The sequence below is a fragment of the Bombus vosnesenskii genome, unplaced genomic scaffold (genome assembly GCF_011952255.1).
Source record: "Bombus vosnesenskii isolate JDL3184/JDL3185 unplaced genomic scaffold, Bvos_JDL3184-5_v1.1 scf7180000014105, whole genome shotgun sequence".
Lineage (NCBI taxonomy): Eukaryota > Metazoa > Arthropoda > Insecta > Hymenoptera > Apidae > Bombus > Bombus vosnesenskii.
This window is the reverse complement of record NW_022883371.1, coordinates 1,857,315-1,876,133: the sequence shown is the minus strand read 5'-3', so window position 1 is coordinate 1,876,133 and position 18,819 is coordinate 1,857,315. Positions and strand designations below refer to the sequence as shown.

At 34.0% G+C, this 18,819-nt stretch overlaps 1 protein-coding gene across 5 annotated transcripts in view; it reads left to right on the top strand.

Moving 5' to 3' along the window:
• The window catches only part of LOC117239736 (rap1 GTPase-activating protein 1), a 250,913-nt gene that overhangs the window by 87,108 nt on the left and 144,986 nt on the right, over positions 1-18,819 (top strand). Inside the window, exon 1 of one of the 5 annotated variants that reach the window (XM_033505550.1) lies at positions 3,401-4,040. The exons of the other annotated variants lie outside the window; for them this stretch is intronic. Coding sequence (XP_033361441.1) covers positions 3,922-4,040 — 119 coding nt within the window. The 5' untranslated portion in view covers positions 3,401-3,921. Of the gene's footprint in view, positions 1-3,400; positions 4,041-18,819 lie in introns of those variants that run through there. 5 annotated transcript variants of the gene reach the window in all.

Here is an 18,819-nt window from a genome sequence, read left to right as displayed (position 1 = left end):
CGAACAATCAATAACGTTAATAAATAACAAGGTGTGGTTTTATTCTATTGTCCCGATAACCTTACAATTTTTCATGAAGTAGGGCAATCAGTTGGTAATTTACAACTTATAAAATTTCATTAATAATATTAACTTGATTGTCTAATAATACAAGCTAATACTACTCAGATTAGATGTGAGGAAGAGATAAGTAAAATTACATAATTGAATTTTCCAGTGAAATGGAATACATGTGTGGCACGTAAGACATCGATTTTTGGTTTCTTGTACTATCAATTACTTTACGCATTCCATTTTGATGTAATAGCGTTCGTTGCTCGATTCCAAAGATAAAACGATATAACGAAGATCTAAGAACGAATATGCATATACGAGCGAACTATCCATACATAGCTACGCAACCACGAATATTCACAAAAATGGATGAATCTTGTTGTGAATCAGCGTGCCAGCATATAAAGCTGAATGACAAACACTAAACGTGTTTAAGAAAGTCGAGAGAAAGTCAAGAAAAATCGATGGTACTATGTTCGCAAGAATCATGAGGGCGGAAACAGACGACACGAGTAAATGAGAAACAGCTCGAAGCAGCAGATGGAGAGGGACGGGGAACATGCAGCAGTAGAAATACGAAACAGATAATCGCGTAAACGAGATAGCAAGTAGCAAGATCGCAAGGCCACAGAAGTGAGAAAGAGAGAAGCAAAAGCCGGGAGGGGGAGAGATATTTCCTCCCCGGGGGCCTACTCGTCGATTTTCCCTTCCTCTCGTTCCCCTAGTGAGCGCCGTGCCCCCTCCGGTGCAGTTGTGCCACTGCCACTAGGATCGGGGCCTTACGAGAGCGTGACGCATGCCTTCTTGTTTCATACTCGCTTCGTCGGGCTGCGCGTACGCACGTGCGTTCTTTACCGAGGCCCATTCAAGTGTACGTGCGGGAATCCTTCCTTAGCCTAGGCTGTGCGTGTTTGTCCGAGAATCTGCACCGGCTGATACGAAGCTCGGTTTTTCAGTTGTTTCTCATCCCTGCTGTGAACATACCGCCTTCTTGTATGTATTTTTCACGTAATCGAAAATTACAGCGAACGAATCGGCCGGATATGGGTTCGCGAGTGTGAAGGACAACGTGGCACGTGCGTGTTTGTCAAGACGTTACATTGTTCGTAGAAGTGGAAGTGTTCGAAGAAGACATTGAACGATAAGCGGGAATACTTTTTCTCCGTTGCTATTTCGACCGGCATTGTTGACTATTAACATAACAAATCGTAGAATTCTGCTTGTTGGAAGTACACCTTTGAATCTCGTTTTCCAACTTCGTTCGTGATAATATGGTCTAACGACTACCCTGCTGCCTTTGTGTTTGTTCCGTTTCTCGCGCACACGTGCAGATTGCGTTTCACGTCCGAGCGAAGACGATACGGGTGGATTCATCGCGCACATCTCACGTGTGAAGTTCTTTGAACTCGAGATGGTTAGAAAATTCAAACTGTTAATTCGGTTCGAATAAAACAGACGAATACAGCAAGAAACGCTGACGAGTTTCCCTGGTCTGCTTACGGCGGCACGTGACGTCACACAGAGAACGACTCACTGATATTCACGCAATATTTACACGCGTATCAGAGGTTGCGGGTGTGGAACATCGCGGTATCTATCAACGTCTTCAAGTTTTTTCGCGGCCGCCTACGAGAACTCTTGTTGACTTTTGCCATCGGGCTCTTAGAGGACTCTCGGCTCCCCTCTTTTTGCTGACATACTCTGCCCCACGATCGTCCAACAATCTGCAATTGGCACGCTCATACGTAGCGATGCAAGCATCGCGTTCGTTTCACAGTTGCTGTTTATAGTAGTTAACGTGTTTCTCGCGTTACGTGTATAGTGCATCGATTTTATTCAACACGATCGGAGATTTTAATCGAACTGTTCGTGTAAAAATAGTTAACCCGACAGGAGTATCGTTCCGTTCCAAGAGGAAGATAAGTTTAAGACGTTTGCGTGAATTGTGAACTAAGTTAACCTTTCGCGATTCCCAAATCATAAATCGAACAAAACTGGATTCAATAAAAATAAATTAATGTACAGATATTATTAACTATAAACACTTGTAGTTATAGTTAAATTTCGATTATACCTTCGAATTTAATATATTAGATATGAAACGATCGCAATAAAACGTAGAATGTGGCTCAGACCGCAGAAGGTTAATATCGTGTCGTGAAATTCCACTAAAATTACCTACACTATCTCTGCTTTACGTTATATATTTTATATACTTATAAAGAATGTTTATAGTTTAAACGGAAAATTTGTTGTTGGACATTAACGATATAAGTTAAATTTAATTTTTTTTAAATTTGTCAATTCATCCAGCGAAATGTTCTAAATAGAAAGTGTTCTCGTTCGAAGTTTTCCGCTTTTATGCGACTCAAAGCGTTTCCAACTATATCCCCAATTACAAGATCCACAAGTTACAAGCGTCTTGTTCCTTCGCGAACATTCGGAAGCTGAATTTCGTGCGTGATCGTGTTTCTTGAAAGGACTCTTGACTGGAAGAGAGCGACACAGTTTTCAAGCGGAACGGAGCGTGACTCGACCGGACTGAAATTTAACGATCTCGAACAGTTGACGGTGTCGTCGGTTTCATTCACAAATCGGAACTCGGCCGCGTGTAACATCTTGAGTGCGATAAGTGCGAGAACGTGCGTGTCGTTGTCGTTGCGTTGTCGCCGGCTCGTTTGGAAAATAAGTATATAGCGCCGTCTGTTGTGGATTGTGCTTAATCGTGGACACGAGGCATCCTCGTCGATGCGATAAAGCGCGTGAGCGGTTCTTTGTGCCGGGGACGCGGTGATGAATTGCTTGTGCACTCACGTATCGTCGCTATCGTTTATTTCTCGCGTTGCGAGAGGAATGACTACCCGTACCGAGAGTATTCTTGAGCGTGTCAAACATCCTTTAAGCGGACAACGTTATCGTTTTCGCGGTGAACGCTCGACAAGTACCTGAACTCTAGAAAGTGATCGTTGGTTGTGGCGCGGCGTGTTCGTTTCCGGCGGATTGAGCAATAAGGTCGCGAGAGAAGAAGAAAATTTAAGTCGAAAGAGTAAACAGAGAGCGTTTCAACGGGACAGTGACGCGGCAAGAAAAATATCGAAGGCACGCGATACAATTCCACACGGTGTCAACCGAAAGACATTACTGTCAAGGCTGCTTTTGATCTCGGCAGGAAACGGGAAGCGAGCGAGTTCTTGCCACTGCACTTATGCTTATCTAGCCTCTGCCTCGATCGTCGAACAAAAAGGCCACTTATGAGGTCCACGCTTTTTTCTGCGCGGCCGTGTAGACTGGCAGATAGGTTTCGCGCGGTGCATTAGCTGCGATCTGAAAATCAATTCTCGCTACGGTTGTGAGAACAGAAACGTGTCACGAGTGAGTATCTATCGATGAAAAGTATATAGGCTTTTGGCTGAAAGCGGCGTTCACTTATCGCGGTAATAGTTGTTTAGAAGAACGAGAGAGAAAGGGAGAGAGGAAAAGAGAGAAAAGCAAGTAAAGGATTGAGAAAGAGGAGGTGGTGCAAGTACGTATCGAAGAGAATCGTGGGTGGAGAAGCAAGAGCTCTTTTCTCGATAAGGCCAGCAACAAGCAAGAATTATCAGCAGTAAATTATATTACTGTTGGCTAGGAAAAATCACCGACGAAATAATTACCTAGTGCGTGGCGAGTGGAAAACGATTAATCGTACCTTCGGTTATTCCCGGCCGGACCCTGTGAATCGGTCAGTTTTAAAAACACCAAGCGAAAGCACAGGGCGCAAGGTGCGTGGGAGTGGTGCGTATCTTGTGTGTCGTGGGCGGTGTTCAATGATCATTGTAGTGTTGTTCTGCATCTTGTCGTTTGTAGACGCGCGTCGAATTGGTCTGGATGCCAGTTTTAGAGGGTGGTGTAGCTAAGAAGCGAAGTGTCGATAGGGCAGCTCGCAAAATGCGGATGAGACTTTGCACCGGCTCCAAGGAGTCGTACACGCTCCTATCCAAGAAACGGTAATTTATCATACTTCTTCCTCCATTTGTAGTTGTAATAGTTTGTTTTTGGTCAACCTATCGATATGTGGCGCCTTCCCCGACCTCCATGATTTTCAAATATGTCGTAAAGCTCAACATTCTGAGCAACTTTTTCCAATGCGTATAACCGGCGATCGGCTATAGTTTTCCAGTTGCATACGAGAATATTCCTCCGTTCGGCATTAGTTTTCAAGCTGAATTGGGTTAGTATGTAGTATGTAGTAATATCCAGTCGCTACGCACTGTTTATAGTAATATCGCTGCTTGACAATAATGGTGACACAGCTCAACAAATTTCGTATATGCTTTTATTGCATACAAGGTCTACGCTGTGTTTCTATTTTTATCATGTAAAACAGCAAATTTATAATTCTATCAGTTTTCCGTCAGAAGGCAGTTATATCAATAAAGCCTCTCCTTTAGAGTTTACATTTTTTAAGTTGCGCCACTATCAATGCCAAGAGGCGATATATTGATAAGGAGATTCATGGGGCCGACCGTGCGGCGCGGCGGTCCGATTAATGTTACATACCAGATTGAAAACATTGGAAACTAAGGCCGATCGCCGGTTATATGTACAAGAAACAGTTGTTCAGAATGTTGAGCTGTGCAACGTAACTTTGAAATCATAGAAATCGCAGAGGGTGTTACACATCGATAGGTTAACTGTGTTTCTATTAGTTGTGAACGTGTATTAAACAGATACGTCTACTTAGACGAAACACGTGGAACGTGTTTTAAAGCAATAAAAATATTACAAATTAGGGGTCTTTAATTCAAATACATGGGTATATGTATATTTTAATTTTTATAAATCTTAAATCTTAAACGAGAAAAGAATTTTCGCGTATTGTCCGCTAAGCGAGAATGATACTTTACGATATATATACATACTATTTTGTTAGTATCTTAATAATCTATTACATTTTTGCATGACTTACGACTCCCTCGCTCAAGTATATTGAAAAGTAAATTATAACCTTGAAAACCTAAAGGTCTAAAAACTGTTATTGTCTCAAAGACAAAACTGACTATATATTAGGTTGTCCGAAAAGCTTCTTTCGTTTTATAAGGAAATAATAGACGCATAACGTTTTTTGTTTTATATCATTTTGTCGAATTACGTACGATCCACTTTGTTCTGTCGAGATAGACACCGCGACATTTCACAGACTTGGTTTCACGTTTGTATAAAGGTGCACTGTTGTAAAAAACACGTTTGCGAAAGAAAGACACTTTTTGGACAACCAAATAAATAACTGAGGCCAACTTTTTAATATTTTTCTAATTACAATGAGTCATTGCTACCAGTATTAATTCCGGAAACTTTTGATATAGTATGATGACACATAATGTGGAAAGATATAATGTAAATGCTTAAATTAATGGGTTACACCTGATACATTTGGTTTTTGAATGGCAGCAGATAGGTTTACTCAATTTACCACATATTAGCCTTGTTGCGATGAATGTATTCGCTGTCCCCGTTTAAGCAGTTCTGTAATTTATCGATGTCTGGCTATTTAATATCGCGGAACAAAAATGTAGACAACATCAAGTTTCGTCATAATTTTTTTTTATAAAAACCTCTTTCTATAACATCTGTTCTGATTCATATATTAAATCTACAGTAAAATGGAAAAATTGGATTAGATCAGATAAAATGACTTTTTAGAAAATTTTTATAATTTATTACATTGCAATTTTAAAGAACTTGTTCTTCTACGTAATTAGCATTTCATGACATATATCTTTTCTTATGATGTAACTTGTATTTCTTTATGATTGTTTTTTAATAATATAATAATCTTCCTTCTTTATATCGTTCTGCATATAAACAATAATAATATGATAATATAAAAAATAATACCAATTTAAAATGACAACATCTAACACAGATTTAACTTACAGTATTTGCAAAATACATACAGTATATGCATAGACATTTTATATGAAACAGTAAATTGCACATTTTAATACTTCTGAGTTAATATTATAAATATAAATGTTTATTTAGTAATATACAGTGCTTGTAAGCGAATTTAAGTAATATATGTTCTTTCGATCTTCGAATCGTGTTTACGAAAAATGTATGTAAATTACATGAATTTGAAGTGGCTTTAAATCTTCTTTTATAAAGTGCCAAGGGATGACAGTTTCCTCAATGTATACTAACATAATACTTCATAGCTTCTAAATATAGAGTTATAATTTGCTCAATTTGGTGCAATAAATTATACGTATTATCCTAAAAACGTATCATTTCAGGAGCTTGAATTCCAATAATACATCACGCATTACACGAGAGTTTTTAAAGATTTAATAATTGCCCTTATTCGGTATTAACATTCTGAAAATAATATAAACATTATATATATATAAACATTATATAGTTCACTTGAATTATCGAAATAAATCTCGAGAACTTCCAAGTATAAATTTTATGATTCTCTTGAAAATCTTAAACGTTTCATGGAAACGAAACTTATGTTCATTTCTGTTTATTTGATATCACAAAAATACGTGCTACTAATAAAAGATACTTTTTTTATTATGATAAAAATTATATCGAATTGGGTATCGCCAGTAAAGAGTACAATTGAATCAGTAACGATAGATTTCATATTAATCGTTATTTATTGTTACAAACAATAAATATAAAAAACAAAGGACGAAAATTAATAACATTAATAATTTTTAATTTTTTAATATTTCGAATATTTCTTTATTTACCTGCAACAAGAAGTATCCATTAAGTTTTGGATAGTGTTCTCCGCGATAAAACTTTTTTCTAGTTCCTAGTACTTCGCTATGTTTCACAGTTATCTGCCCGACTCGTTAAGATTATCATTATATTAATAATTATCATCAATATTTCATTTGTACATTGCTTTTAATTCAAAAGCACACGCTATGACTATCACTGTCCGATCTACTTTTACGCTGAGTGATCACGTTAGCCTATTTAAAACGACGCACGATGTCCTCAGGATAACACTTCAGTTTGGCTATCCTGCGCATCCAGCACCCAACTCGGGATGCGAATTAGGGTAGCATGATGCAAGTATTCTTCCCCTACGGTGTATGTCGTTAAGAGTTTAGAGCATGTCCGTTACATCCTGGACGGGAGCGTACGAGCACCGTGAAGTTTGCATGAAGCCACGTAACGAGCCGTAATCTCGCAGTAATTTACAAAATGACAGTCCATAAATATTTCGTTGGTAAATTGTGATTACGGGTTTGATCGACTCGGCGTTTTTTTGTCTTGACGCTCCTCGCCCCCTTTCTTAACTGTAATCACTGTTCACGTTTTATGTACGTATGTACGTACATACGTTAAGTACGTGTGTATACGTGGTACGCGAGTCGCGTTGAATTCCGGGGACGAGGAGGACTCTCCCGGCTCGGCGGCGTTTCAGAAAATCGGAATGCACGCTGTAACGCGATACATGCGGATGCACCACGTTCTCCGGAAACGTGTTTGTTTTTCGATGCGCTGCGCGGACACGAGCGATTTTTTATGGCGACGCATTACGTTACAACCGCGATTGTCTTCGAATGCTTGCCGATCAAGCTGTCTCTTTGTTTCGCCATAAAATACACTCGGATAAAACAAACCAGCGGTAATCAAAAATTGATTTCTGTAATGTTGGAAATTTGAGCGGTTATATTTTTTGAGAGAAAATTACATCTAAGAAATGATTAATTTTACAAACGCAGAAATATCAGTGATTAAACGTATCGTTAATTCGGTTGATTCAGTAGTATTTTTTTAATGTTAAAAATATCTTGATGTTGAGGCACGGTAAATGATATATGATAATAACATGATAAACTGTATTTTGTAATATTCGCTTTTAATTCAAAGTCAGAAGAGTCCAGGCATCGCAACACTTAAACGCTTATTATGAGCTTATACCATGATTCTCGCAGTTTGAATTTATTTGTATTTTGGGAGATATAATATTTTTTTATAGTAATCACACAGTTTATTGTATATAAATATAAATCCTATTAAATCCATAATGTCATGTTAACGATCTTTTTAATATTATTACATTAATATTATAATATAAAATAATGACAGTATCTGGACAACATAGTTTGTAATAAAAATTTCAACTTTATGCTAATTAAAAAAAATTGTAACCATTGTAAAAAAAATTAACCATTTGTGGTGGGTGTAATTGATAGCATATACGAAAGAAGGAATTTTCCTCTCCTAAAGCCACAAACAATTCTACCTCATGCTAGTTTCCAAGAAACTGGCAATTGGATTGATCTCTATCTTGTTTTACGATTTCTTTATCTCATGCGGGTATCAGTAGATATAAATACGTTACTTGCACTCAATGTTTCTCAAGAAAGCAATTTATTCAGAAAAAGCTAGGGATTTAACAGTAATTTAGATTAAATTTATTATTGATACATGTAAATAAGAAAATTTGACAAAAATTTAGGACGAAAAGTAAAGTTTAGAATCGTCAAAAACATACACACAACTTACAGTCATCTTTCTATTTACATCCTTCTGTTTAATCATTCTAGGCATTTATAAGTAGTTCGTCACTTGTGTAATTTCTCATCTCAAATAATCAGATTTCACTCAGTTGAAGTATTATAGTTACTGTCAAGTGGCACTACACGGCGTATGAACAGCGTATCAAAGAGTATAAATATTACCACAATCATATTAGATACATACTACTATAAATGACTTGTGAGAATTGATGAATTCTCAGAAGAAACATACGAAGCCAAAAGTAAAGATTACAATCAATTAGTTTCTATAAATACAGATATTACAAAGCTTACGAATATCACATTTAGACTGTGAATTTTTATTTAAATTCATATTTTTTTGAATACCACTAAAGTAATGGAGCATAGATCGAAATTTGTTTCAGTCTTTAAATATTACAAGTACGTTGCTTTCGTTATTTTATACATTTTTGTGAATATTCTGTGCATTCTGTAGGTATCAGGTTGTCCGAAAAGTTTCTTTCGTTTCATAAGGTGATAATAGATGAACAACAATTTCTATTTTATATTATTTTATTGAATTAGGTATGATCCATTTCGTTGTATTTCTATTATTACGTTCGTGCATAATTCAATAAACTAATATAAAACAAAAAACATTGTACATCTATTATTTCCTTATAAAACGAAAGAAACTTTTCGGACAACCTAATACATTTTTACGTGTTTAGATCTATCATAAATGCATAAGAATCCGCAATCTAACCACAACAGTAGAATACTACGGTAAATGTCCTAAATTGAACATTCTTTCAAGATACGACCATTCGATATACAGAAAATGTTTACAGCTATATTCCATGTTTCAGTTAAATAACTTGACTTTTGGAACTTTTATCGTCGACGATAAACGCGCGTTTGCAACCATTTGAATATCAACAGATGCATACTCTAGCGTCTAATTTTCACATTATCGGGTTAAAAGGCTTCGCTCGGCGGCCATGAGATTTCGCGTAAGATTCAGCCAGGAAAAAATGCGATTTCTTGGGCAATTCATTTAAATGGAAATGAGGTATACATATATCACTGTTATGCGTCATTTTAAATATCAATTCGGCCGGAGTAATGGATATAGCTATAATTACGCTTGTTGAAGTAATTAAAGGATCTCGCGTTTCGGAGAGAAATTAAGTATCCGATTCTGGAGAATACATTGAACGTCAAGAATGATAAAATTGTTCATATTAATATCCGCATTAATTCTTGTACATTGGAAATTTGGGTTGAGTGGTTAGTCTCGTTCATCATTTTTAAACGGTGCAGCTTTTTGTTGCAAAATCGTTAACTTGAATTTCATCATTTTGACACCATTTTAGTTAAAATTATTCAAAATAATATTGATTGGTAGTGGTTATATTACTTATTTGGTCGTATGTCGAAGGCTGAAGAGAGACGATATTTTAGTCTGTTTGATTCTTTTAATTATAACATACAAAATATCACTTCTTTACGTTGTAATATAATTTAACTCTAGAACTGCCAAACCAATTAAAATGATTGATAACAGACTTTTTCTTTTCGTAATTACCAACAAGATGCAAGTATTTCTGGTAACATTGCTTTTTACTCTTATTGAGACATAAATATGACTACATATACATACTTATTCATACTTGCATATTGGATTAATTCTAATTCGCTATGTGTAATGTAGGTACGTGTTAGAGGTCGATAGTTCTAATGTTAATTGAAATATATGATATATATACACCAATGCTTACAACTGACGAACATACGGAAATACAGTCAGATCATGAAGAGTATCAACATAGTTTATTGAATTATAAACCAACTGAGATAAAATATTAATTGCAATTCGAATAAAATGGTAGTTGTTATTAGTTAAAGATTATTGTTATTTACTATTGTTATTAATGTTATGTGTATATACTACCTATGGAGAAAAATAAAAAATTCATACAAAAATTCATACAAGAATAGTATTCTAATGAATACTATGAAACGAATTATATCTAGCTGAACGAAAGTTCGTTGCATTTTGTATGGGATGCTACTATAAATAATTCGTTCGTAGTTATTGTTTTGCTTTCATAACCTTATCTAGTATTCTATTACGTGCTGTGATTGTATTCTGAAAATCTCGTTAACGCAGAAGAAGTCGTCCTCTATCGGCATAAGGATCGACTATATGCGAATTTTATGGCTCACAATTCAAGAAGAAAGAAGAACTAAATTGATTATTCACTCTAAGCGCTATTTGATTATTATTCATGCAAATAGTTAAAGAATCATTTGAATTGAAAAAATACAAAGTGTACGTGAAAGTCAATATCGCTGTTCAAAATTAATTGTCTTATGCCCAAGCAAAGAAATATCTACGCAGAAGAAAACAAAGAGATGGTGAAACATTAAAAAGTAATAATAGAGGCTAACATATGTAGATTACATTATAGATCATAATGTTAGATTGTAGCACACATGTATATGAAAAACAAAATTCGTTTTCGATTCTAAATATAAATGTGCTTTTATTTTTCACCAGATTAAGTTTGTTACTTGAAGCAAATACGTGCGACTGTAAATGACACATTTTCATATTCGAACTATAATGCGTCCGACAATATTTTTAGAAAGTATTATTTTGTGTTTTATAGAATCAGACAATGTATGTTATGTTGCCTGAATTTGGAAATATTTTATGTAGTTTTTCCATCAATTCTTGGAAGTAAAATTCCTTTTTACTTTAAAGAATTATGATATATTATACCAATAATGGCCCACTAAATTATCATTTGTTGTGAGTTGATCTGGATATGCATAGTTCATTAATTCAGTAATTATCACAACGGTGGTTTTTCGGTGTTATATAATTTTCGTATCTATTATATTACTTGCACTAACAAGTATTAATGACATTTTTATCAATATTAACAATATTTCTAACAATTCAAATCTATTCTCAGATGCTGATATCACATTTGAAAGAATTTCTTATAAAAGATATAAAAAGAGAGAAAAATTCAATTTTATGTAAATTATGCTGCATAGAAACGATATATTTCTTGATAATATAAAAAATGTAATGTATTTAAAAGTATTCAAACGTAACTTTCACGTGTTACGTATAAAATATAGCGGTATCTAATATGATAAAAAATGCAAGAACTTTCCGTACAGCTTAATAAATCTATCCCGTGCAATTTCATCTAGACATCTTTTATTTAAGCATTGATTAATATTGTTTAACGTTAAATCCCGGTCTCTCGAAACGTGTGACATTTTTATCAAATATTCGTTAGCGTGACCCGTTCTGAGTCAAATGCAGGGCTCTATATTTCATCCTTACACACCATCACCGGAACTAAAAAAAGAAACCACACAGAGGGATACCAGTAATATAACTCCAGACATATCCGCCCATGCTCTCGCCAGATTGATCTACCCGTTAGTTTTCGGTTTCGCAATAACGTGTCTTCACAACCGCGAAAAAATTCACTGACGAATCGTCGCAAATAAATTACGTCTCAGGAGCCATAAGGATATCGACACGTTTCACTTTTACAGTATCCATTTTACAATCGCCCGATTAACGCTTTTTTTATTAAGTTCATAAAATGGAACAGGGTTAATGTGAGCTTTTTATATTTTAACTTCTCTAGATTTAGATTTGTTATTCTGTCTATTTCTGTATTTATTTAAAAATATTTAAACGAATCTTTTATAAAATTTTATACATAGTTGTTGTTTAAATTAACCCAACTATTTACAAAGGCAACGATATATTTAAACTTGATATTGTTCGTCTACAGTCAGGATCGGTTCTTGGTTTATTCTTACTTTGACATAAGGTGCTAAAATTTAGAAGATGTTCCTAATCTTTTACTAATTACACTGATCGGTGTAAGCTCTGTTTATTGTTAATGTCCATCGCTAGAATATATAGTACTTATTGGCTATGAATGGTATTATACATACTTATACACAAAATATACAAATAATGTTATTCTGAATTTTCCAGTCCTGTGATTTTCATAAAACGTACATTAGAATTAAGAAACAGACATATGAAATATTACAACGACGATCGTGGGTAAAATTATGGTATTTCGAGGACCAAGATCCGGTGTACCGTTGCCATAAATATTCATCCATATGCAGAACCTGGCAGTTAAACTATTTACATAGATGCGGATACGAGCGAATTGAGAATTCCGAATGGTTCTTGGTGAAAATTTTTCGTATCCGATTACGACTGAATATGATAACCACCTTGATGACTCGAGGATCCTTTTCACTGGAAACGGGCAAAAATATAAACGCGCCCCGCGAATGAATCGGTGTGGTCGCATCGAAAATTGTCGAGTAATTAATTACAGATGGGTCGGTAAATATTCCACGGAGAAAATTTGTCTGATGTTCCTTTAATGTGCTATTGAAATCCATAGTTGAATCCAGAAAATGGTAAATATACACAGGTTTTGTCGTGTAATGGGCAAGAAATATCGTGAAGATGAATTCAAACCTTAAAGAAGATGCAACATATTGTGAATTTTTTAAGATTGTAGTTAAAGCAAAAAGAAACAAGTATGTCGTGGTAACTCTTTATCACAATCCTTGCTCTATTTGAATATTGTTCAAATAACATATTTTAAGTATAAATATTTGTTACAATTAGAGCATAAATGCATACAGTGGTAATAATAGTGATAAATGCATGTAATATAATATTCAAATGATTCACATTATTTTTGTTTTTGCTGTTTACCTGTGTATATGTACAGAAAACTTGGGGAAAGCAGCATTTCTATATCTTAGTATATTTAGTTTATCTTAATATAAGTTAGCCTACAAATTAATTTCTTTAAATTAAATATACTTATTGAAGTTGGTAATAGAAGCCACGAATTATTACAAACTTGCTGAATGGTTGCTCGTTTTTCGCTAAATGTCCTTTTCGAATTATATTTCTTTCCTGTATACGATGTAATTGAAATGTCCATACTGACGGAAGGTGTCATGTTATTCCTAGAAATTAGCGGATATGTACTTAAGAAAAAGGAATACATAAAATTATTTCCTTTATCGTTAGAAACTTAAAAGATATTCGAAACGAAAGGTGAATAGTTTCTTGGTGTAAATGAGGCCTGCAAACAATGTCCTCATTAAAATAAGCATTTTCTCAAATAGAATTATTTATTTTTCTCCTGGGTAAAAGGCCTGTTTTAATTAAAGTTTAGTAGCTTATATTAAGCTTATATTAAACTGATGCATTAATGCATGAGGTATATAGGATATAACAAATATTCCAATTGATGCAATTATTACTACTGACAAGTTACGATTGTAAAACGTAATGCAATTATTGACTTAATGCTAATATTTACAATATGTACATATATCAACAATAATTTTCAAACGTATTTTCATTTTCCTTCAATTACATGTACAAAGAGATTTATGTAATTAAAGAAATGATTAAATACTGCAACAAATAAAATTGGTGTTTCAGTTTTCCGGAAAGAATAGAAAGTAATGAAAATCAAAAATATTTATTTATTTTCAAATTATATACGCATCGATTAAAATTACTCTGTCGTGTATTTTTATCTTTTTTACGTTTTAACTCCACTTGTTTTGTTCTCTTGGCATGAGATGCAAATAACATTAAAAAGTGTACAAAGCTCTAAAATATATAAAACGTCAACACGCGCGCGCGGTTTCCCTTCGACTACAGTTTCGGAAATTTTACGTCGCCATTAACGTAGAGAGTAAACCGGAGACAAGCAGTAAAAAATAAGGTGCTTTGCATGGAATCATCAAGATACTAAAATCCGATTAAAAATAGCAACGTGGAAAATTTAAACGTCGAAATTTATGGGTGAACAAGGACTTTCGTTATTCGAACAATACTCGATTTAAACGCTCCTTCTTCTTTCGTAATATTATGTTCTACCTATTCTAAATCACAAACATTCTACAACATTCCGTTTATGAGACCTGCGTAAGTATCTGCATAACTTATTGTTAGTATAAATCTATCCACATGACTGTGCGAATAAACCATTTAGACAGCAGTGATTACTAAAGTAATATTCTATGCATTATTATGCTTGACTCGACAATGAAACAATATATTATTCATTGTAAGCTTATTCGCAGTAAGATTAGCGTAATAATGCTACTTCCAAATTGGAAATATTAAAACCTTGTTGTAAGAAAGTGTCTCTGCAATGGATGTACAGAAGTGCACTTTAGAGATAGGAATTATGTCATACATATTTGTTTTCGCTTTCGAACACTCTTATTCAATGTCATGTGCAAAATTATTTCTCTCTTGTTAAATACATAGGTAGTACATGATTTATCCGTGGAAAAGCTACAAAATTTCTTCGTATTGAATGAGCAGCGTATACGTAAGTCTTTCAGTCTGAAGTGGTAGTTAGTTAGAAAGTATATAATAACAATTATCAAGAAGAATAACTGCCTTTCAAGAACCATAAAAGAACCATAGGAAAGAAATACAGTCAAGTAAGAGATATTACAGACGATCTTATTATTCTCTTTACCCTTGAAGAGATAGATTAGCATCAAAATAAAATAATTACTTATGTACATTTTGTGGTTTTAACAGTGGAATCAATTCAATTGAAACAGTAAGGTTAGCTTAAAGATCAATTAGAAGAAAAAACCATTTCTGGTAGCTCAGTCAGAAATTGGTTTACAAAATTTCATTCAACCATGAAACATTTCTAAGATAGAACTTTTTTTTTAATTAAGATTTACAGTCGCATCAACTGCGCAGTTACAAGCCAAACCATGGAGAGGGATGGTATGGTACTTTACATTACGCTATTTCGTTAAATAGCCCAGCTCCCGTGATAAACCTTAATAAGTCATGACTTTTTTTGCCTTTCAAGTTATCTTTCGGATGGTGGGAAAATATTCCCTCGTTTAGAAAAGGGTTATCGATCCGTGTTTCTCGCGCAGCATACTGTACTTTGGGTAGTACAAAATCAGGTGGTCTATTGTTATTTGTGTATTACACTCTTCGTATTGTTGGGTTGGTTCTTTTCATAGAAGGTAAGAGCGGGAGATCTTGAAGAGCCCTGATTTCGGCTGATAACTATTTGGACTCGTCTGGGCTATGAACTGGTCGTTTTGTGCCTTTTGAAAAAATTTTAGTCGATGTTTATAGTGAGAAGATACTGCTTCCCTTCATAAAACTTGTTTAACAGATTTTCATTTATTTAGAGATCTGAACAACTTTTTGGGAAACAACTATTTCACACATGACAGAAATATAAAAAGTGTGGTTTTATCAATGAACATGAATTTTCGTTACAAGTAGATACATAAATGGCGTGTTACCTCCTCGTTGGAAAGCATTTTTAACTAAAAAGCAAAGATACGTATTTTCATTCAAATTTCTCCACGCAAAAGGACAATTTAAAGAACTCTTTTCAAATACTACAATAGTATCTACTATGTATGTACATATACTGTACAATATTTTGAAGATCATATCAAATTGATATTAAACGATGTTTTATACTGCATGAAAATTCCCATTGAAGAACAGTCGAATATGTCAATTAGTATGAATATCGATGGTCCTATTATGATTCTGCATTTCTCTATTGCTAACATACACGTGCTTCATGACGGTTAGCAAATATAAAGGTCCCTTTATCAAGCCGATGTGTTCGGTTTCATTCGAACACGCTAACCGATTCGATGACTTGAATTTTCTTTTGAGCAACGTACAAGGGAAATATATCGTTGAGGTAAATTAACCGACACGTTACATCGTCATGAAAATTATGACATCAGATGGAGCGGTTAAACCCCCGGGAATTATTGACATTAATACAGATTTAGTTGAAAGGAGACGAAAAAGGGATGGTTGGGGCGCGTGCAGGTATGAACGGCAAATACATATCGTCCGTGCACCCCTTTTATGTAATACATGTTCCTTCGGTAACGCGTGTCTACTCATTGAAAAGTCTGTTAAGCCGGTCAGCGTTAAGTCGACGTTGAACCAATAAATCCTCGACCCTTTTCTTTCGTTACGAATGCACATCGCGGCAACGCGAGTGCCCTTTGAAGTTCTATTTAACACGAAATATCTCATGTACCTACGTACAGCATACTCTTACTAATATATTATGATGCATTTATCCTTGATTCCGAAATATTATTTATCCCGCTTCTCGTAATGGATCTATTATAATTCCGTAGCATGTAGATATTTGTATGTTTCTTTATACGCCCGGTCTGTTTCTTCCTTCTATCGTAGATTTTTATAAAATACACTTTTTGTAACGTCTCCTAATTTCTTGTTAAATATTATTAATTTGATATTATCGATATTACAATTATCGATAGGACAAAAGCGTTTAGTAGCGAAGAAAAAACAAAATTTTTAGCTAATTATCTGCCAGATTTTAATTTTTGATGAAAGTAGGAATCTATAAATTTGAAATAAAAGTTCGATGTTGAGTTAATGATAAAGTTTAGTGTACCAAACTGTAATACACAATTGCGGCATATATTTTATGTACATAATTGTTTCCACGAACGAAACGTTTTGTGGGTAACTGTAGCCACACACCAGGCATTATTTAAGGTCTCCAATTGAACGTGCGCCGAGATCGTCAGGAATTGAACGTATAGATGAACTGTAACGGAAGGATGAATATGAATTCGTCGATTTTACTGGCTCCCATATATACAAGAATATGAAGGATTTACGTCTACAAATGTTGTATTACTTCGTATACATATATCGAATAATTCGACTGAAACGTTTGAAAACTTTTTTTCCGAAGGAAGTGGAAAAGTATATATCACAGCAGCATTTTTCGAGCAACTTCATAAATTTTTGTATTTACGGAAATTACATAGATCTACGTGAGTTGTAGATATCATATTTTGCATCGAGGAAAGTCATTTATATAAAAAAATTCGAAAGTGGAATTTCTTTTTATTTTTACATTGATATTTTCTATTACTGTTACTTTGTATACGCTTACTATTTTACAACAATGGAATTTACATTTCAATCAATGTCAGAATGTTGTCAAATATAAGGTCAAATTTGAGAATCAGTTGATGTGATAGGAATGAGGAAATATTTTCTAAAGTATTTTTTTCAAGTTTATTGTTCATTGATACTTCATTCATTTGGCCAGTGTGCATTTATCGCTATTTGAAATTTCTAAAAGTAAATTGATTTCAGTTCAGTACATTTATTTTTTCTGTTATAAAAAAACGTCTTGTAAAAAAGTTTAAACATTGTTACTTAGTATTTAGATTTATATAGAAATTCTATACGATTTATAAATTCATACGTGCTTTTGATTAGTATTTTTTTTTTCAATATAAGTACAGTCGAGAAGGATATATCGACCTTAATGTCTCCAACCATTTCGTTATCCTTTCAATCATCGTTGTTATTGAGATCGCCTTATTGGATTTCATCATCGTTTTCATCTGCAGAACCCGCAACAAGTTTTATCATCAGCGGAGATCTATTGGTTGGTCAAGGGTATACGATATATCAAGAATCTCATAGGAAATGTTAGTTTGCTCAAGTAAAAGGGATAATACGACTCATCCATGTTGAAAAAATTGTGCTGCGGGTAATTGGTTATACACGCTCATTGCTTATACACTATACAGCAGACAAAATGCTATAATTTTACATGAAATTATAGGACACGATAGATTCATAGAAAATTACATATACACAAAATATGTTGATTGAAACTAAAGTGAATTATGTTAAGATTATCCAGTTTACATATTTTGTTCCAACTATACGGCTATTTTATTGGTAATTAATTTTGTAAAACGTAGAATCTTGATACTTTTGTAGATATTAAATATTATGATAATGTCATAGATCTAAAGTAAACGTTACCTTATTATTTTTAAATCTTGCCAAAATTTTCATATGAAGTTTGTACGTATATATGTAACCATTTAAAACATATCTTATTCTTAATCATTAAACGATTGTATTATTTCGTTGAAATCTTAATATCATATCTTTAATATTATCGAATTCCCAATTATGCAAAATCTTTATTGTAAAATTAATTTCTATTCTTTCATGTTAAAATAAACATTTACTTTATTAATATTTTATATGATCGCAAATTCACTTACAAGAACTTTAGTGTTCTGCCTTACAAATATCAAACGTAATATTGAATAATTTAATTCTCTATAGCTTTTGAATAAAAGATAATAT